General features: G+C 36.7%; 1 protein-coding gene across 4 annotated transcripts in view; it reads right to left on the reverse strand.

The window, feature by feature from the left end:
* LOC117434452 (oxysterol-binding protein-related protein 5-like) overlaps positions 1–13,129 on the reverse strand; it is a 72,740-nt gene extending 59,611 nt beyond the window's left edge. For 2 of the 4 annotated variants that reach the window (XM_059003367.1, XM_059003366.1), the window contains exon 1: positions 6,804–6,875. In XM_059003367.1, coding sequence (XP_058859350.1) covers positions 6,804–6,860 — 57 coding nt within the window. In that variant the 5' untranslated portion in view covers positions 6,861–6,875. Of the gene's footprint in view, positions 1–6,803; positions 6,877–12,675 lie in introns of those variants that run through there. The other 2 variants (XR_009309243.1, XM_034057011.3) reach the window with 2 other exon arrangements.
* Positions 13,130–17,715: the final 4,586 nt, after the last annotated feature.

Raw genomic sequence — 17,715 nt, forward strand, 5'->3', positions numbered from 1 at the left:
ATCAGGTAAACTATGGATCAGCTAAGACTGAATAATGTGACATTAATGCTAATCGAGTGTGGTGGTAGTAAAACAGTAAAGGGAAGCAAATGAATATGCAAAGAGGGGCCCCCAAAACGATAACAGCCCTGGCCCCCATTAAACTTAATCTGGCCCTGATCAGCTGTACTTAGAGATATGTTTGTTGTCCCTTTTAAAAGGTCGTAGGGGTGCTTTAAACAAAAAGCCACCAGGATTTGATGACTGAAATAGAACATGATACAAAGTGATTGTAAACAACAAGAGGAATACTTTAAATGTAACATTGATATTTCATAGCAATACCAATTTGCTCTATTGTACGTTGCTGTCAAGAAAATATAACTTGGAAAACAGGTAGACTGAGAGGGGTTTACTTTTATATTGCACAGAATAAGCCCAGCCTCAGCCTCCAGACTTGTACAGTATCTGCACTACATCCTCCTGCACACACGCGAGAGCAGACACAAAGAACCGCCTTAGACAACACTAATCTACAGCCTGGCTGCCTGCAAGCAATTCAATTAGACCCCAAAAGAAGCTGCTGGTTTTCTGCAGGAAGACGGATTTTTCATATACATATTGTGTAGCCCGTTTCAGAAGAACTTTATTTTTTATTACAATTTTATGAGGACGCTACCACAGTAACCTTTAATTTAAAAACCCGCCTGAGCCGTCTGGGTGGATATTTTCTTAAGCATTGAAAGTCTTCAGGGGGCAGAATCAATTTTGCAAAGCTTACAGAAAATCATATACCTTCAAGGGAAATAATATTTAGATAGCAATCCTCAGCATTTACTGGTGCATTTAAAAATAATAATAAAAAATATATATATGCTCCCTTGAGAAAGATATGTACAACTTATCAAAACGTTGGGCAGCTGGCTAGAAATTATAATATATATATATATATATATTATATATATATATATATATATATATTATTTTTTTATCTTATAAATCTTTTCTTAATGTTGAATTATTTTACCCCTTGTTTCTCTCCCCAATTTAGAATGACCAATTATGTTCGGTCGCTATGGCAATCCTCACAACAGTCAATTGACACTGAATGTCAACTGCCAGCCTCAGATCCCACCACCAAGCCAATAACACCCAGGAGCTCCACAGCACATGTCCGCTTGAGTTCCGTTGGCCAGCAGGGGGCCTAACTGATTCCCCTGCACACCATGCAGTCAAGCCTTTAGCAGGTGAGCCACTTGGGCACCCCATCCAAATTCCTAATTATATGAACCAATATACACCGGTGGTAATGTATTGCAGTACCTTGGTACTACAGTTTACCAGTGCGCTGTATTTGTAGAACTGTTCAACTGTATTCCAAATCCACGGTAGTGTGATTGCTGGTAATGATGTGGTCTGATCTTGGTTTCTTAAAAAGGACTAAAACAGAAAGTGTTCTCAAATCCCACTGTCACCCAATGTGTGACCCTGAGCAAGTTACAATACTTTAATGTGCCATGAATTGCTTCCCAATCGCTGCACAACCTGTGCGGTTTGTTTCCAGACTTGCTGTTCCTGCACAAAGCACCTTACTGTCTCAATTGTGCGTCCTGATATCTCAATCAGAAAGTGAATAGGCTGCCCGATAACCCTCAGGTTACTCATTTACAATGTGTTTTGTTTGCTTAGATTGTGTCGGTTAAGGAAAAAAGGACTAAGAATACAACTCACATTTTAGTTAGGAATAATGCAGAGCTATTTACAAATCTCATGATTATATAAAGTACTGTGTTTATAAAAAAAGTTAGTTTGATACGGATTATTAGATTAACCGTTATAAAAAGTACACCATTTTATGTTTTGGGATGTCTCTTTTAAAGGAATATTCTATCAAATTAAAAAGGTGTTTAGCCAACTGAAAGAATTCCAACCCAACCCAATGAATATATTTTTTAGAAAGGCAATTGCATCAGCCATTAAGAATGGAAATGGTTTCCACCCAGTTACCAATTATTATTTTCATACTGTGTTTGCAATTTCTCATTGTTTATGTAGATTAAACATTTGTAACATTAAATACATACAGTAAATGCCTTCTGGGTGGAGTAAAGGTTATTTCACACATTTTGGCTAGTATCTTTCAGTCAACACTACTGCAAAACCAAAATTAAAGTATTATTATTTTTTTTTGTACTACTTTGATAAATTACACCAGTCTGTTTTTTTTTCTTTTAAAAAAAAAATACAAACAGTTAATGTTACAAGATGAAAAAACAATCTGAGTGCTTAAAATAATTAAGCATATTATTCTACAATAATCCGTCACGTATCTGCCCGTCACCTATCCACCCTAACTGTTTATCCACCATGATCAACCTCTTCAGCAACGTTAGTTTATTATTGAACAGAGAAGATTAGTTAAAATATTGCAGATCCTACCAAAGTTTGACACTGTGTTGTATGTGCTCCGCGCTGCCATTGCTGGTAATGTCACGTGAGCTGTTCAGTGTGTTGATATGTAAATAAATCCTGCTCACCTCTGTGGTGTATCAGCGTCTCGATCTCCTGCCTGTCACTCAGCAGCGAATGCGCACACCCACACGGCAGACTGCTACCCTGTCACAAGAATTGATACCCTGTATCTTTCTAAGCAAGGGATTTATGGGAGCACCCTAATAAAAGCTGAATCTCAACACAATAATTGTGTGAATATAGTAATTGTTACAGCTTTGTATAATGGTATTTAAAACAGGACTCATCCATCTAACTTTTTATACATCCACCCATACTCTGGTCCCACCTCAGGTCGGATATGCAACAGATTACTGTACTTCGTTATCTGAATAGGTTTGTAAAAAGCCTTAATTTAACATTCATGTTAGCAAAGGCTTTTGAAATGTCAAACTGTATTGCTTTTTTAGTGTTTCTCACATTATGAACTTACAGGAAGATAGTGTTTAGATAGTACAGTCGGTGTCTTTTGAGGAAGCAGGGTTGCATTTCATTACAGTCGGGGGAGTATAGGTACCTTGTGTTCTTCTAATACCTGTATAATAGAAGCAGTCTTTTCTGAACCATTTTCTTGTTTTAACCCATTAATGTCATAACACTGAAGAAGGCTTTAGCCAGAAATCCTCTTTACTAAACTTTTACAGTTTAATATTTATGGTGTACAGCTGGTTTCACAGACTAGTACTGGCACAGACTACAGCTATGGCCAAAAGTTTTGCATCACTTACAATTTTAGGATTGAGACATTATTTAAAAAATAAAAACAATTTTTTTACATTAACCAAAAACATTTTGAGCACGTGAATTTCTTATAGTTTTACTTCAATACATGTTAATATGTTGACCCGGTCTCTTATAGTATCAGGGTATCTTCTCGGGAGCATACTGCTATGTACTGAAATCTGGTGTTTTGATTGGCTGAGAGCGGCTTCATAATTTATAATTGAGTGTTTAAAAGAATGAACAGAGAGACCAAGGCACAACCACAAAGATCAAACTGGCAGCACAAGGAAGCAATGGGTTTACTATAACCCTTACAGAATGCTCGCTATTGCTTCAATAGCAAGCAGCAATAGCAATAAAAGCAAACTCCACAAACCTCCCCCACAGGAATGAAGCTAACTGACCAGGGTTGCTAAAAAAGAAATGTAGGTACAAGAAATAAATAAATAAATAAATAAATAAATAAATAAATAAATAAAACCCTGCTGTTTTAAATCACACAGTTTAAAAGTTGTGTTCCAAGTACTTTGTTTGTTTGTTTTTAAACTTTCAGAGCTTTACACAGGTCTAGGAAAATCAAAACAGCAGAAATCTCCAGAAGTATATAACTCCACTTAGACTGCTTACCGCTCTTGAGGAAAGTTAACTCCACCCAGAATATACTGTACAAATATGTATCTATGCCTATTTTTAAAATTATTTTTCATTATAAAGAACCTGATACCACAATATTTGAACAGTTATCCAAGTGTAGGCTTTCTGTAAAAGTGTTAAAATTGTTTTAGTCTTATTTTTAAAGATCAAGGCTGAACAATACAGACTGTGTGTAGCTTGCCAATTTATCTGAACTCTATCCTTCAATACTACTGCTAGAAAAGAGTGTGACCCCAGTGACTTCATCATAGTGGTTTTTCAAAAGCTGTTCCAGCAATGTCACAGAGTAAACGGAAGAGTAAAGCAGCAGGTTACTGTGCCTGTATATAAAACCAATGTGTAGTTGACAGCATATTGCAATAAAACAGAATCCCATGAGTTACTGATAAAAGTGGAAACAAATGGGGTCTTCACTAGAGCTGTTAGCTACAGATTGATTGTAATCTACAATAGTTTGGGAGCCATAACAACTCAAGGTGTGGTTACATTTCCAGGGCAGTTTTGGCTTCAACATATTTTAGTATTGGCAAGAACATGGGTCTTTCATTTAAATTAATATTCAAATACACCAAGTTTGAATTAGCAGGAATAATTGATACCATATTGATGACACCCTGTGACAGAGAGCCCTAGTCAACAATCTCCCTCCCGCCCTGTGAGGGCACGGTATAACAGGAACAGTGTGCCCCTGACTGGATGGTTCGACAGTTCATTCCAGGGTCAGTTGGAAGGGGGCGGAGCCACAGTACCAGAAGTCATCTCCTTAATGCGGTAGGTGATGTGTCAGTCACGGATTGGAGGATACATGATTGGACTTGCCACCGAAAGAGGCGTGACTAAGGGTATTTCAGGGGATGTGGCTAAGCAATCTGTTCCTTTGTTATGGTTACAGACGGACCTGTAAAAGGAGTACAGAGATAAGATAGCCGTGAGTGCTGTATTTTAACTGTGTTTATAACAGTTTATTTGTAATTACTAGATGACTAAACATCCGGGAGCTGTCACTGTCAAGCCAGCATTAAAATGGGAGCACCGTGAAAGGTCAAACTACACATTGCTATGTAGTTGCTAGCGCTATTATTGAACAGTGCAAAACCGGGAAAAAGAAAAATAAAACAACTGTTTGCACCGTGAACTCTGTCTGTGTGTTTGTGCTGGAGCACTGCATCACATCTACACCGGCGTACTGCAAACCACTTTGCCACAGACCCCCATCAAAAAAAGAAAGGAAGGCAAGAAACACAGTAGTGATGTGTAATTTATTTAAGACCTCGTTCATGTATTGTTATCCTTTGCACAATATTTTTTGATGGAGGCATTTATTCATCCATGAACATGATAATTGCAGCTAAATACATTCAAGCAGTGTTTCTTTGAATATTTTAATATTTGCCTCCCCCCTGCAATCCCATATTTGTGCGTGTACATTTTGCATTGTGTATTGGTTGGCGTTATATAAACATTTTTTTTTAGTCATCATTAGCAACTCATATTGTGCTACTCATCTATCATCTGCCACACTTGAAAGCAAAAACAGAACAGGTTTCAAATGAGGGCTATCAACAGTTTCCAGAATAACCTGGACAAGGATGTGTAATGTTTACCCCTTAGAGTTGCAAAGAATCCTGTTTATAAGCCTCATTATATCTTACATAATTGTTTTGATATGTTCCAAGTCATTTATCTGCACATTCCACTGTTGCTAGTAGGAGCTTGACATAACTGACTGTGCTAGGAACTGAAAAACAGCAGCAGCATGAGGAGCTGTTATTTGGATGCACGTTCTGGAGAAGCTGGAACATGTCCAAAAAACTGAAGATACTCAAATTTATATAGCATCTCTGATCATCATTATATATATATATATATATATATATATATATATGATGATCAGAGATGCTACAGTAATAATGATAAAAAGCCACTACAATGGAGTTCCCCCAATCCACAATAAATGTACACAGGGTATACTTTTGTTTTCAACCATGAACCTGGTTTGGTATCTTCTATATATCAGCAGTTTTTTTTGGACAGGAGTTTACATAAACAATTCTAATTCACTAGTATTCATAATGGTGTAAAAACTACTCCGACAAGACAGAAAGTTTCTCAGGATTCTTAGCATTCCTGCTGATGATTATTAGGATAATTTTAGTGAGTGATAATTGCGGTGCCATAACTAAACAAACCATTACGACAGCCGCTAGCGCTACAGCAATGTGCTAGCATGGTCTTTAATAGCATGGTCTGGATCACACACCACGCAATGTCCCATTTTACATTCTCAAGAACATTTAGACATCCCCCACAGCAATGTTGTATTTGTTTCATGACAAAACTGCAATTGATTTTCCCACATAACAAATCAATACAGAATACAGTACACAAGACATTTAAAAAATGTGTTCAGCTTTGAATGAATAAAAAATGCCATGTTTTACAAGCAAACAGAAGTCAATGGCTTGCATTTAACAGAAAATAGTTCTGGAGAGACAACGTGGTGACACTCAGGCTTGGTTTGAGCTCAGGAAACAAAGGCCTCAATTGACAAAGCTTATTCAACTATTTAAGCAGACAACCCCTGTTTCTGTCTGAAAGTGCTCTACAGCAGGGGTACAATTTACAGTACAGCTGCTACAAATGCTGTTAATGATTCTGTAGCTCAAACGTTGACTATTATTTAAATATGAAATAGAAAAAAAAAGCCCTTGATATTAAAGCAACATAACTCATTCAGAACGATTCTAAACTTCATCTAGTCAACAGACTAGATTTCCTATCATAAATGGCCTTTTAACTCAGTAATAAGAAGTGAAACAGGATGGTCTACTGTATGTTGGTATCAACATTTCTTCCAAAGTTACAGTAACAGACATACACGACAGACAACCTCCATTTATCCCTAGGCTACGATACAGTAAATAGCTTGTACTAACCCATATGCCAATTCCATCACAACTGGACAAGCGGCTCTTTAGATAGACAACCTCCATTCCTACAGTTGATTACAGTACGATACAAGCAATAACTGCAACAATGTAAAAATGTGCAATGGAATAGTATGAAGATCTGGAGGCTGAACAGACCAGTTCATTTAAAAAAAAATTATAAATATTATTCAGTGAGTACTGTGGGAAAAATGAGATAATACTGTAGGCGAGACAGTGTTGTGTGTTTTAGTGACCACAATAAAAGCAGTTCTCCAACGCAAGGTCCCTCAGTGATAACAACATGCAAGCTACTGTATAAAGCCTTGGCATTACACACAATTCCTCAAAAGTATTCCTTCTACACTGTGCTGCAAAACAAACCCCCAAACTATGTGTTGCCCATTTGTCAGACCGCCTGTAATACAATTCATTATCCATCTGGCCAATAAATGGCAACAACTGGACCTATCTGGATTATGGCCTAATTAGGTTTGCCCACATATCATAACAGTCATAAGATTACAGTATTGTAAACTCTACCACACATATAAAAGGCCCTTCATAAAATCAATATATTTACATATCCTGAATGTTCCTTTACGTGTAATGTATGTTTCATGAGTAAAGGTGTGTCTTTTGGATGCAGCAACATTTGACTAAGGAATGTCTTTTATAGCACATTTGCATTTAAGCCCTCAACACCTGTTCACACACCAATTCTGCATTATTCTGAGCAAAAAATGAAAATGCTGTTAAACTTACAGTGACAGTCAGTTGGAATATTTGATTGCTTGTTTATCTAAAATTAAACAATATTTATTCATTAACAAAATGGAACATGCATACATCTTTAATTCAATATAAACATCTAAAGAAAAAGGGATAATGCTAACATCACTGGAGAAGGTTCAGGTTCAATATAAACATCGAAAGAAAAAGGGATAATGCTAACATCACTGGAGAAGGTTCAGGTTCAATATAAACATCTAAAGAAAAATGGATAATACTGACATCACTGGAGAAGGTTCAGAAGGGAATATTTTAACACCAAAAAACAAAACCAGGACATATAAAAACATGCAAGTAGCTTTACACATCAATACAAGTGCAAATGAAACATGAAATTTAAAAAAAAAAAAATCCTAACTACTGTTAAAACTATTTTGACAATATTAACTGCACTTTTCTGTAGTTGTTTCCTGAACGGTTTTGAACAGTTATAATGGTTTTATTCCTCTCAGAAAACGTGCCTTTGCTTTGAAATGCTATACAATTAAGTTTACTTCCTGTGCAGCAGGTTTTAGGACCACGCCTGACTCACAAAAGACATGTTACAACACCTACGGTCTGCCCTGGTTTAACAGTAGATTCAAACACATATTGCCAAGTGTAATGCAGCCATCAGTCAAACACTAAGTAGGCTGTCTCTATGTACAAGTAAGTGTCAAAAAGGTATATATTCCACTGAAGCGCTTTCAAACTAATTCATTACATTTATCAAACAGATATTAGTTTGGTCCACTCATTAGTATCTCAATGTTAAAAAAATAAATAACTAAATTAATGAATATAAAAAAACCCTACTACACTCATTGTTGAATTGAAGCTGGTGTTTGTTTTTTTTATTTATTTTCTTATTAAAGCTCTGGCAGGTTTGACAATTGTAAAATCAAACACCCAGGATGCTCCTCCCTGGGTTCAGTGAGGGGCTGGCCTTGTTTTCAAAACCAGGGATTTGTCACTATTCCTCAGGGAAACACTAAATCTATTCAGGTAATCTGCAGCAGAGCCTTCAGAATGGCCTATATCACCTTTCAGAGATTTCCTTGCGAATTATCAGTGATTTGAGCAGTCTTGAATACGCAAGTACCTGCCAGCCAACACTAGTTTAAGCTTTTAGATTACACATTACAAACCAGAGATTCAATTAGAATAATATTAATGAATCAGTCAAGACAGGCATATTTATTTTTCAATTTTTTGACCAGCCCCATAGCCAAAAACACTGTCAGGAGATATGCAAATCTCCCTAGGAAAGTTAATAATGAAAAACCTGGCGTACTGACAACATAAAGACACCTCCGCCTGCGATTACCTAAATTAAGCTTTCAGATAGCTGGTGACTGCAAAGAGACTGCCTGATGATTCAAGCACAGCGAGCCTAGGAAAGATTCCTTCCGAAAACCTCTGAGGAATTACATTTTCTGGATGAGCGAGAGTGAAAATAAAAATCTGAAAACCAGACAAGAAAAATGAGACGGGAAAAACTGACAAGTGTAAAAGGAGAGGCAAGCGTCAATAGGCTTGCATTGAGCTTTCTCTCTTTATACATAATTTTATAAGCTTGTGTTGATAAGCTTGAGTCTATATGGTAGACTGTAAAATGTTATGTACAACAAAAACATAATTTAGAGTATGTCTTGACTATTTTCTTAACTGTGATATACAAACAAGACATACAAAGCAACTTCTCCTGGTGTAAGTTGAAATTTAAAATAAAACAAGTGTTATTGTGTATATTTTATATATGAGAAGTTCTGGCAGATTTTTGGAACAATTAATTTTGATAGTAGATAAAAACATGACATTATGGTATTGTAGAACTGGACTATAGCATGACCCAACATTTGAACTTTAACCCCCCTTAGCAATAGGAGTCAAAGGGGTGAAGACTTGTTTCCCCAAAGCTGAAACTATCTTTGGGGTATATAAACAAATTCAAATATCAACAGTCAAAAGTAGTGCACATACAGATATACAACAAGGAATCATATTTCTTGGCCTGTGTACGCTGACTATTTCACCACAGAACCGTGGCCTATTAAACAGAAAGCATTTAGAGCTGTGACACGATAGCCGCAGAGAGAAGACTTTTATTGACCAAAACACAAAATAAAAAGGCACAAGGGCCAAACAAAAGGCATAAACACAAAACAAAGGTTCCCAAACAAAACACTGGAACAAATAAATCAAATACCCCTAACCTAACCTAACCTAACCGACCCGACCCGACCCGACCCGACCCGACCAAGGATTCCTCCTGGCTTTTATAGTCTGTGGCTGGAACCCAATTAATCAATAATTAACAATGAGCTAATTAAGACTCCAGCCACATTCTCACATGTATTTGGCAGGGAGGAATTTAACCCCCTCCTTGCCGATCCAAAACAAACAATAATACAATCACAAATTATAGGGGCGGGCAGGCCCCATCACAAGAGCCTTCAAAATATTTCGGTGCTGTACTCAGAACACAGGATCAGATGCACACACCAAGTCTTTTTCTGCTGTCTTACACAATTACGGATCTTTTTTAATTGAAATTGAAAGGCTGTGTATTTCTGGGGCCTTACTGTACATCACATGAAGGGACTCTGACATTTGGCCTGATCATGTAAAGTCATGTGCAGTAAATAAGTAATATGGAGCAGCTGTTGTCTGAAGCTTTCTACCTGAAATATGAGTAGGCTTTAATTAATAAAATGTGCCTTTTACTCAGAACCAAAGCCTTTATGAGGATTAACTGTGAATTATAATTTCGCTTCATCACATATCAGAAAAAAAATACATGTAAATTATGTGTATACTCAAGGTGCACTGTTATACATTTTCCTGGTAATTAAAAAAAAAAGAAAGCCTTTCAAGGTAAATCATTATTTTTATTTTTCCAGTTTTCTGTGTAAATATCTGGGTAATTTTGGGGGACAGACAGCACACCTGCTTCTTTTCACTGGGAATACAATCATCTGTCTGAGTAACTATGTAAAGCTTACTTGTATCAGTACTACAGTATGTAAAACAGGCTTGGAAAAATCTGTAAAAACTGAAAATAAAACAACTTGGTCTATACTGTACAGTACAAAATAAAAATACATCACAGTATCTAAAACTGTTTAATGATTAACAGTTACATTACCCTAGCTTGTCTTGTTCGCTTTGTTTTAGCTGCATTTTCATCAGGTGAAACTGGAGGAAGTGCTGTGTAACTGCACAATATAAGATTAGAGAGAATTAAAAAAAAAAAAAAAAAAAAAACACGTGCTGAGACGGATATTCAGATAAATTGTATCACTGAAGAGATGGGCTTTGCATCAGAAAACTGGTGACAGAGTTGGAAATCGTGTGTGACGGGTAAGTGCATTAATTTGTTACATATATAACAAAAAGTGCGCTGAAGTATGACTCTGTGAAGCCAGGTGGTCATTCTGGCAGAATACCCTGACTGACCAGGTCACTGACCTGTAGCCATGGCAATGTAATCGCTGTGGAAGTCCTAGGATTCTGATTTCATCCAGCCCCCCTTATAAAGCCTGGCCATAGGCCAAATAAAGATACATAAATAACAGTAAGTTAGGTTCTTCAGACTGCTATTGATCTTTATATCTTTTGTGTGTGTGTGTGTGTGTCTTTGTTTTAACATTATATTAAGTCATAAAAAATACCTAGTCATCCTGCGTACTAATTAATTGTTCGATGATGTAGATTGCCAAGAAGATTCCAGAACTCTGTACTGAAGCGTGTACTGCATACCACAGTACTGTACAAACAACCACTGAAGAAACAAACAGCTTGTACTACCGAGTTTCACGGAACTATACAACAGTATAGAAAATCAATATTGCAGACATACCAAACATGCAGAATTTAGAAACCCAATTCAATTCAATGCACGCCGAGTTTATATTTTTTAAGTCGGCTGGACCAAAAAAATATGTGGCACATACAGGTGAGGAGAGAGGTTGACGTCGGAAATATTCACCGTTGTTTACGTGTATTAACTCCCACGTGTTTATGACAACACGTCAATCCTGTTTATAAGACAAAAATAAACCTGTGGTAAAATACTTCATGCTTAAACGAAACTGTAAATGGGATTCACGTTTCTTTTTTTCAGCCAGCCTATATAAAATAAACCTGTGGTAAAATACTTCATGCTTAAACGAAACTGTAAATGGGATTCACGTTTCTTTTTTTCAGCCAGCCTATATGAATAAATTACAGTACAAGTCCTCTTTTGTATAATTTATTAAATTGTTATGTATGTGTTTGACAATTTGTTAAATAATCACATTTTCCTACTTTGCAGTACTGCGCAAGCCCCGATTATTTTTTTTTCCTTGCAGACCAAGGACACTCATCATAAAACAATACCCAAGTCTTTAGATATGAAACTACTGTTTTGTAAACTTACATTTTACTTCAAACTAATTAATTTTATATTTAATATAGAACAAACCAAAACACTGTATTACATTTTCACAAAACACACAGGATTTGGGTACACGTGGGAAATCATTTATATGTGTGTATTTATTTGTATTATTATTATTATTATTAGCCTGGTGTGAGTGAAAATAAGTAATGTTAAATTATATTACATTAGTTTAGTTCTGTTATATAATTTGTAGAATCTTTTTTAAACTACTCTATATATAAGCACCTAGATTAATTGTTGGATTTTTTTAACTAGACACAAAAAACAACGTTATCAGATTTTGACCATAATTTACGTTTATACGTGTCATATTTTGCTACCAGTAACACATTTTGACGGGGTAGCAAATATTGACGTAAAGTAAACAGCAGGTGAACATGTATGCCTGTAAATAGGGCGTGCACATATCGTTTGACTATGACATGAATGCCGTACAGTGTTACTGGTTATGTACACGAATCTCAATCACAGTAGTAAATTCATATTCATTTGTATAATTCATTGTGCACTGGTTCACACATTGCGATTCCAGAATCTGCACGCAACAAAACATAACCCATTCATAAAACATTGTATAACGTTGAAATGGGATGTTTAAAAACAAAAGTAACTTACTGTAATAAAACATCTATTTATCTTTTTACAAAAAAATCCCAAACCTACCTTTTTTAATGAAGAAAATCAGATCTTCTCATTAATTACGGTTCCACAAAACTGTACAAAAGAACTGCTTGATCCCATGTCTTCTCGTCGTACGAGCTAAATTCCACACTGAGTCAGTATTGCAAAATAAATCAGAACTTACTGACGTACGTGTCCGATATTAAAAATAAAGTCTTCTGGATTCACGATGCTGGAATTAAAAGATGCATCTTTGCACATCCTCATGAATATAAAGACATATTATTATTATTATTATTATTATTATTATTTTAAAGTGACCACTGTGAGGCTGCTTAGACTCTGCGCTTTATCAATTCTTAAAAGCAAAGCATAACAAAACAAAATGTCAAAACTGTATTGTCTAGCTCGGCGGTTTGAGGAGAATACGGGACCGCCACTAATACATCTGAAAAGCCATGCTATACTGTTTGGTGAGGTCGAGGCAGGAAATACCACATCGTTTATTGGAGCACACAAGTAAAGACGAGAACGCATTGAAAACCCGGAACGGAGTTTATGGAACTGAGTTTTCGGTTATCACTGCTGAAAATTCCTGCACAGAGCTAATCGTGTTGGCTTTCAATTGGCCATTCTGTTTCGGACAGCAACGCCGGTAAAGCAGATGTATGATGGCTCAAGGGAAAAATGTACTGGTCGTCTTAAAATATTGTAGCGTGGTAGGTTAACGCAGGCAGGCGCATCACACAGAGCGGGGCAATCCACAGACAGGTGGAGGGCGGGCGCAAACCCGGGACCTCTCGCACTAAAGCGATATAGCCGATACCACTGTACAAAAGAGCCGGCTCCATAGTAAGCCGTAAGCTGTACAAAAGAGCCGGCTCCATCGGGCTCATGTCTTTGTGTCATTACGTCACCTACTATCCCTGCAGTGGTACTATATTCCAGTGTTAGTTACACCTGTCAATCATCGAGTCCACAGGTAATTTACAGCTGCCATCCTCTCAAACTAGCTGTCACTCACCTGTACTTTGCACTGCTATTTTAACCATCCTAATTTTTACTTTTCCAAATATAATAGTTAGATTTCTTATATTTACATGTCTGTACAATGCACATTTTTCAAATACGGGTGCAATGTTATGGATTACATTTCTGTTTCCTGGTACCTAATCACTTCCTTGGCTAAAGATATACATGGTTTCATTGCTTATAGACCATTAGATTGAACCTGACCTACAGCAGGAAGCAAACTTTCAATCCATGTTTTTTACATTTAAAAAAATAATGCTATAATTTAGTAAACAGAATCTAGCATTACCATGCTGTATACAATATCCATATACAGCAGGGATATGTACTGGCTACTGTAATATTCTAAAATGGTATTGGCAAAAGAAATATAAATGTTTATTTACAACCAATCCGTAAATGCTCCCATAGAGGATTTTTTTTTTTTTTTTTGCAGATATCCTTTATTGCCCTATAGTCTACAGTCACACAGAGTAGGAACATCATTCAATGTATTCCTATTCTAGCTGTCATTGTTGCAAATCAGTTCTCTCCCTTTAGACAGCCTGTCACCATCTCAGTGGCTCTCAGATGCGAATACGGTATTTCATCTTCCCTTACGCCCTACTGTCTGTCAGAGTTGTGCCCAGATGTCTATGTTTTCTGTAAGGTCAGTTTAATCTCTGGATGCTATTGGTTTTTTCCGATACCGATTTATTCAGTATCTCTATTCCATCCATGTTCATTGCAGATACACTGGACACAAATAGATTTTTACCACACAGACTTATCTTTCTTCCAGTTACTGTACATTAGTTCTGTGTATTACGGTTCAAAAACATAAGTACGTTACCTGTCTTAAAACAATTGGACAAATAAGTTATTAATACCATTTGCATGGCTTGGACGCACTATAAACAAATTGTCAATCGGCTATCATACAACAGATACATCTCCCATTTTAGGGATACTATCCTTTAGGAATGTTGTTCCTGCGTTTTCGCACAGAGTTAATAATCCTGACCCCAGGTATTTTAGGCTCAAACTAGTAGATTAACTTTAACCTTATCAAGCTTGTTATATTTATGCACTTGGTGTGTTTAATTCTATCTCACTTCTCCCCAACCAGTGTTCCCATGGCAACTGGCAGCACAGGGGCCATAGAATTGACCTCCCTCCCTCCCAGATTGGCAGCCAGGCCCATGTGAATCACAGCCAACAACTGACCTCATGGCCACTCAGTACTAAGCAACTACAAAGCTATTTGGATGTCTAGGTATGTTTAATAAGAACCACTGCATTATTTTATTATATACTGTATAGCCAACGTATTACTCATGAGAGAGTTAATGTAAAATACTGAGGGACTGACAGCTTGTTATTTTTAAAGCTTAGGAAAGATTCTTATATGTAGGAAGAAAGATTAAACGTGAGGCATACAAATAAGGTGGTCAATTAAATCCAGCCTATACCTATAGCCCCTGGCAGTTGACCACAGAACTTTCAGATAGAACATCTAGATTTAAAAAAAGCGAAATGGAAAGAAAGAAACATTGAAAAGGAAATTATATCTGTGAATTATTTTCGGTCGAGCTGAAGAATATGAAATCATATAATCAAGTTATAACATTCAAAAAGGAACTCCTTTACTAAATATACATGAGAACAAGACAACATATTTTTTATACATATATTTTGGTAAATGCGATTTTAAAATCCTGTCAGAACTTGAAGAACTCTCAACGAATGCTAAGATAAGGAGAGACCTTGAGGTCTTGCCAGGACTGAAATGGTTAAAATAACAGTAAAACCCTGAATAAATAATTACAAACATCATGGATCATCTCAGCCAATCAGATTCTAAACAGAGCAGCCATTATCCAACAGGTACAGTGCCCTCTAAAAGCAAATGGGATTTTGGAATCTTACTTTAACTATGAAAATAAATTTCAAGGAGCCTAAACTGATCCACTCCATAATAACCTAAAACACATTAAAAATAATGTCTACATAAAAACATCTGTTGGGTTTATAATAGCAATGATATCCTCCACAGAGGCCATAAGATATGGAATAATTAAGCTGCAGTACCTGGTTACCGAGGGAATATTTACACTCGGCCCGCATTAGCAAACACCCAGTGATGACCGGGCCTGATTATTTATTCATGTAACGCTTTAGATTAGAGTTTACAGTTCCTTCTGTCTGTGCAGTTTTTGAAAGGGCAGATGTTGTGAGATCAGGTTAAAGTAGGGTTTAGTAATGAAACCGAGATTGTTTGAACTGAAATGTGACACATTTGTGTTTAATTCAGCTGTGCTTCAAGGAGCTCAAATGACCTTCAGCATTTATAACTGAGGATAACTGACCTTGTCTTTCGTTCTGTGCTTTCACTGCTCCCTCGGACATAAATGCTTCATTATTTGTTTCAATTGTGTTAACGCTGGTATTAAAACATTGGTAGCCATTGGTATTTTTCTAACATGCCTACAATGTGATATTCTGGAGCGCAATCCTCAACCTCTTTATTAAAATGTTAATCTTGACTCTCTGTGGGTCACAGATTAACAGGAGCTGCCTTGAAACGCAGGCCAGCCTATTCTCAAGAAGGATTGAAGGGCATCCCTTCTCAATGTCTCGTCAAGATCATTCAGCAGCGATTGAAAAGAACAAGGGCAAATCTCTGGCAATCCATTCCTCTTGTGTAACTGTAGTCAATATAGAAAATGATATATTGTAAGCACCATCCATTCACTCAAATCAATTCTAAAACAAAGTAAATAAAAAAAGGCAATGTGATTGCCATCATGCAAAAGATGTGCGATCACAAGTTCAGAACTGAGCTTCATCACTAGGTTATTCCTCTGAATGTATTTGAATGCTGAAAGAACCAATAGAACCAATATGCTTTGACTTTTTCCACAAAACGTATCTAGGGAAACATTTAAAAATGATTCCTATTTCCCCGTTCTTACTGCACTGCTTTGTCAGTAGCTCCAGTTATTTCCGACCTTGTAAGATCATGGAGAGAAGATCATAAACTTATTTTATAGGGAATATCTGGCTTGTATACATGGTAACACTTTCAAATGGGCATCGGCCCACCGAGGATCCGATTAAATTGTTCTGGTGGGATTTACTGACTCCAAATTGTTATCCCTTTCTAGACTTAAGCATAATCATTTATGCAGCCTTCGATACAGAGGCACCTGCCAACTGAGCACCTGGCTTTAGCCTCCCATCAAAGTTATTTTTTTTAGATCTGCTGCCCACTGTGTTGAACATGGCTTGCAAAAGGGAGGAAATGCATATTTTATATATTACAATCAGGGGTGATTTATTTGCAAACAAAAGTGACAGTCCATTAACAAAATAAAAGTGTGTTTTTAATATTATTGTAGAATAAGCCCCAATCTTTGCAGTCGGTGAAAGCTAGTGACAATAATGCACAAGAGACATCCGCAGACACAGATTGTTTGTGTGTTGTTTTTGCTCAGTTTATAGGTCTTAGTCACTGGCTTTGATTTCATTTGGAATGGCCATATGGAACCTTTGGGTGAGACAGACTTAAAGGGTAGGCGGCACTTTTTTACACAAAGTGTTGTGAGTATATGGAATGGGTTACTTAACCACATTGTTGCTGTTAAGTGATTGGGATCCTTTAAAAGTTGAGTAGATAGGGGTATCAGTCAGTTACTATGCGAACATGTAACCTGGTTCATAGATGAACATTTTACTAGTCAACTAAAGAGCAAGCTCTGGCTCAAAGTATGTATCTTTTGCTGAAGTCTGAAAATTGAATAGCACACAAAATATTGTTTGCTTAGAGACACACATACGACTTTTGTAGACCAAAAATGAATAGTAATTTATTTTCACACAATCATGAGAGAGAGAGAGAGAGAGAGAGAGAGAGAGAGAGCCCTACAAGATGGCAAGAAAAGTGCCTTTGCATTAAACATGTGTTAGATGCGCATTAAGACACTACCTATTTTTGCTTCTTTCAAAGAAAGTATAGAAGAGCTCTGTGTTACACAACACTTACAAGTACTCTTAACAAAAAAAGACATC

Source organism: Acipenser ruthenus, chromosome 28 (genome assembly GCF_902713425.1).
Source record: "Acipenser ruthenus chromosome 28, fAciRut3.2 maternal haplotype, whole genome shotgun sequence".
Classification (NCBI taxonomy): Eukaryota; Metazoa; Chordata; class Actinopteri; order Acipenseriformes; family Acipenseridae; genus Acipenser; species Acipenser ruthenus.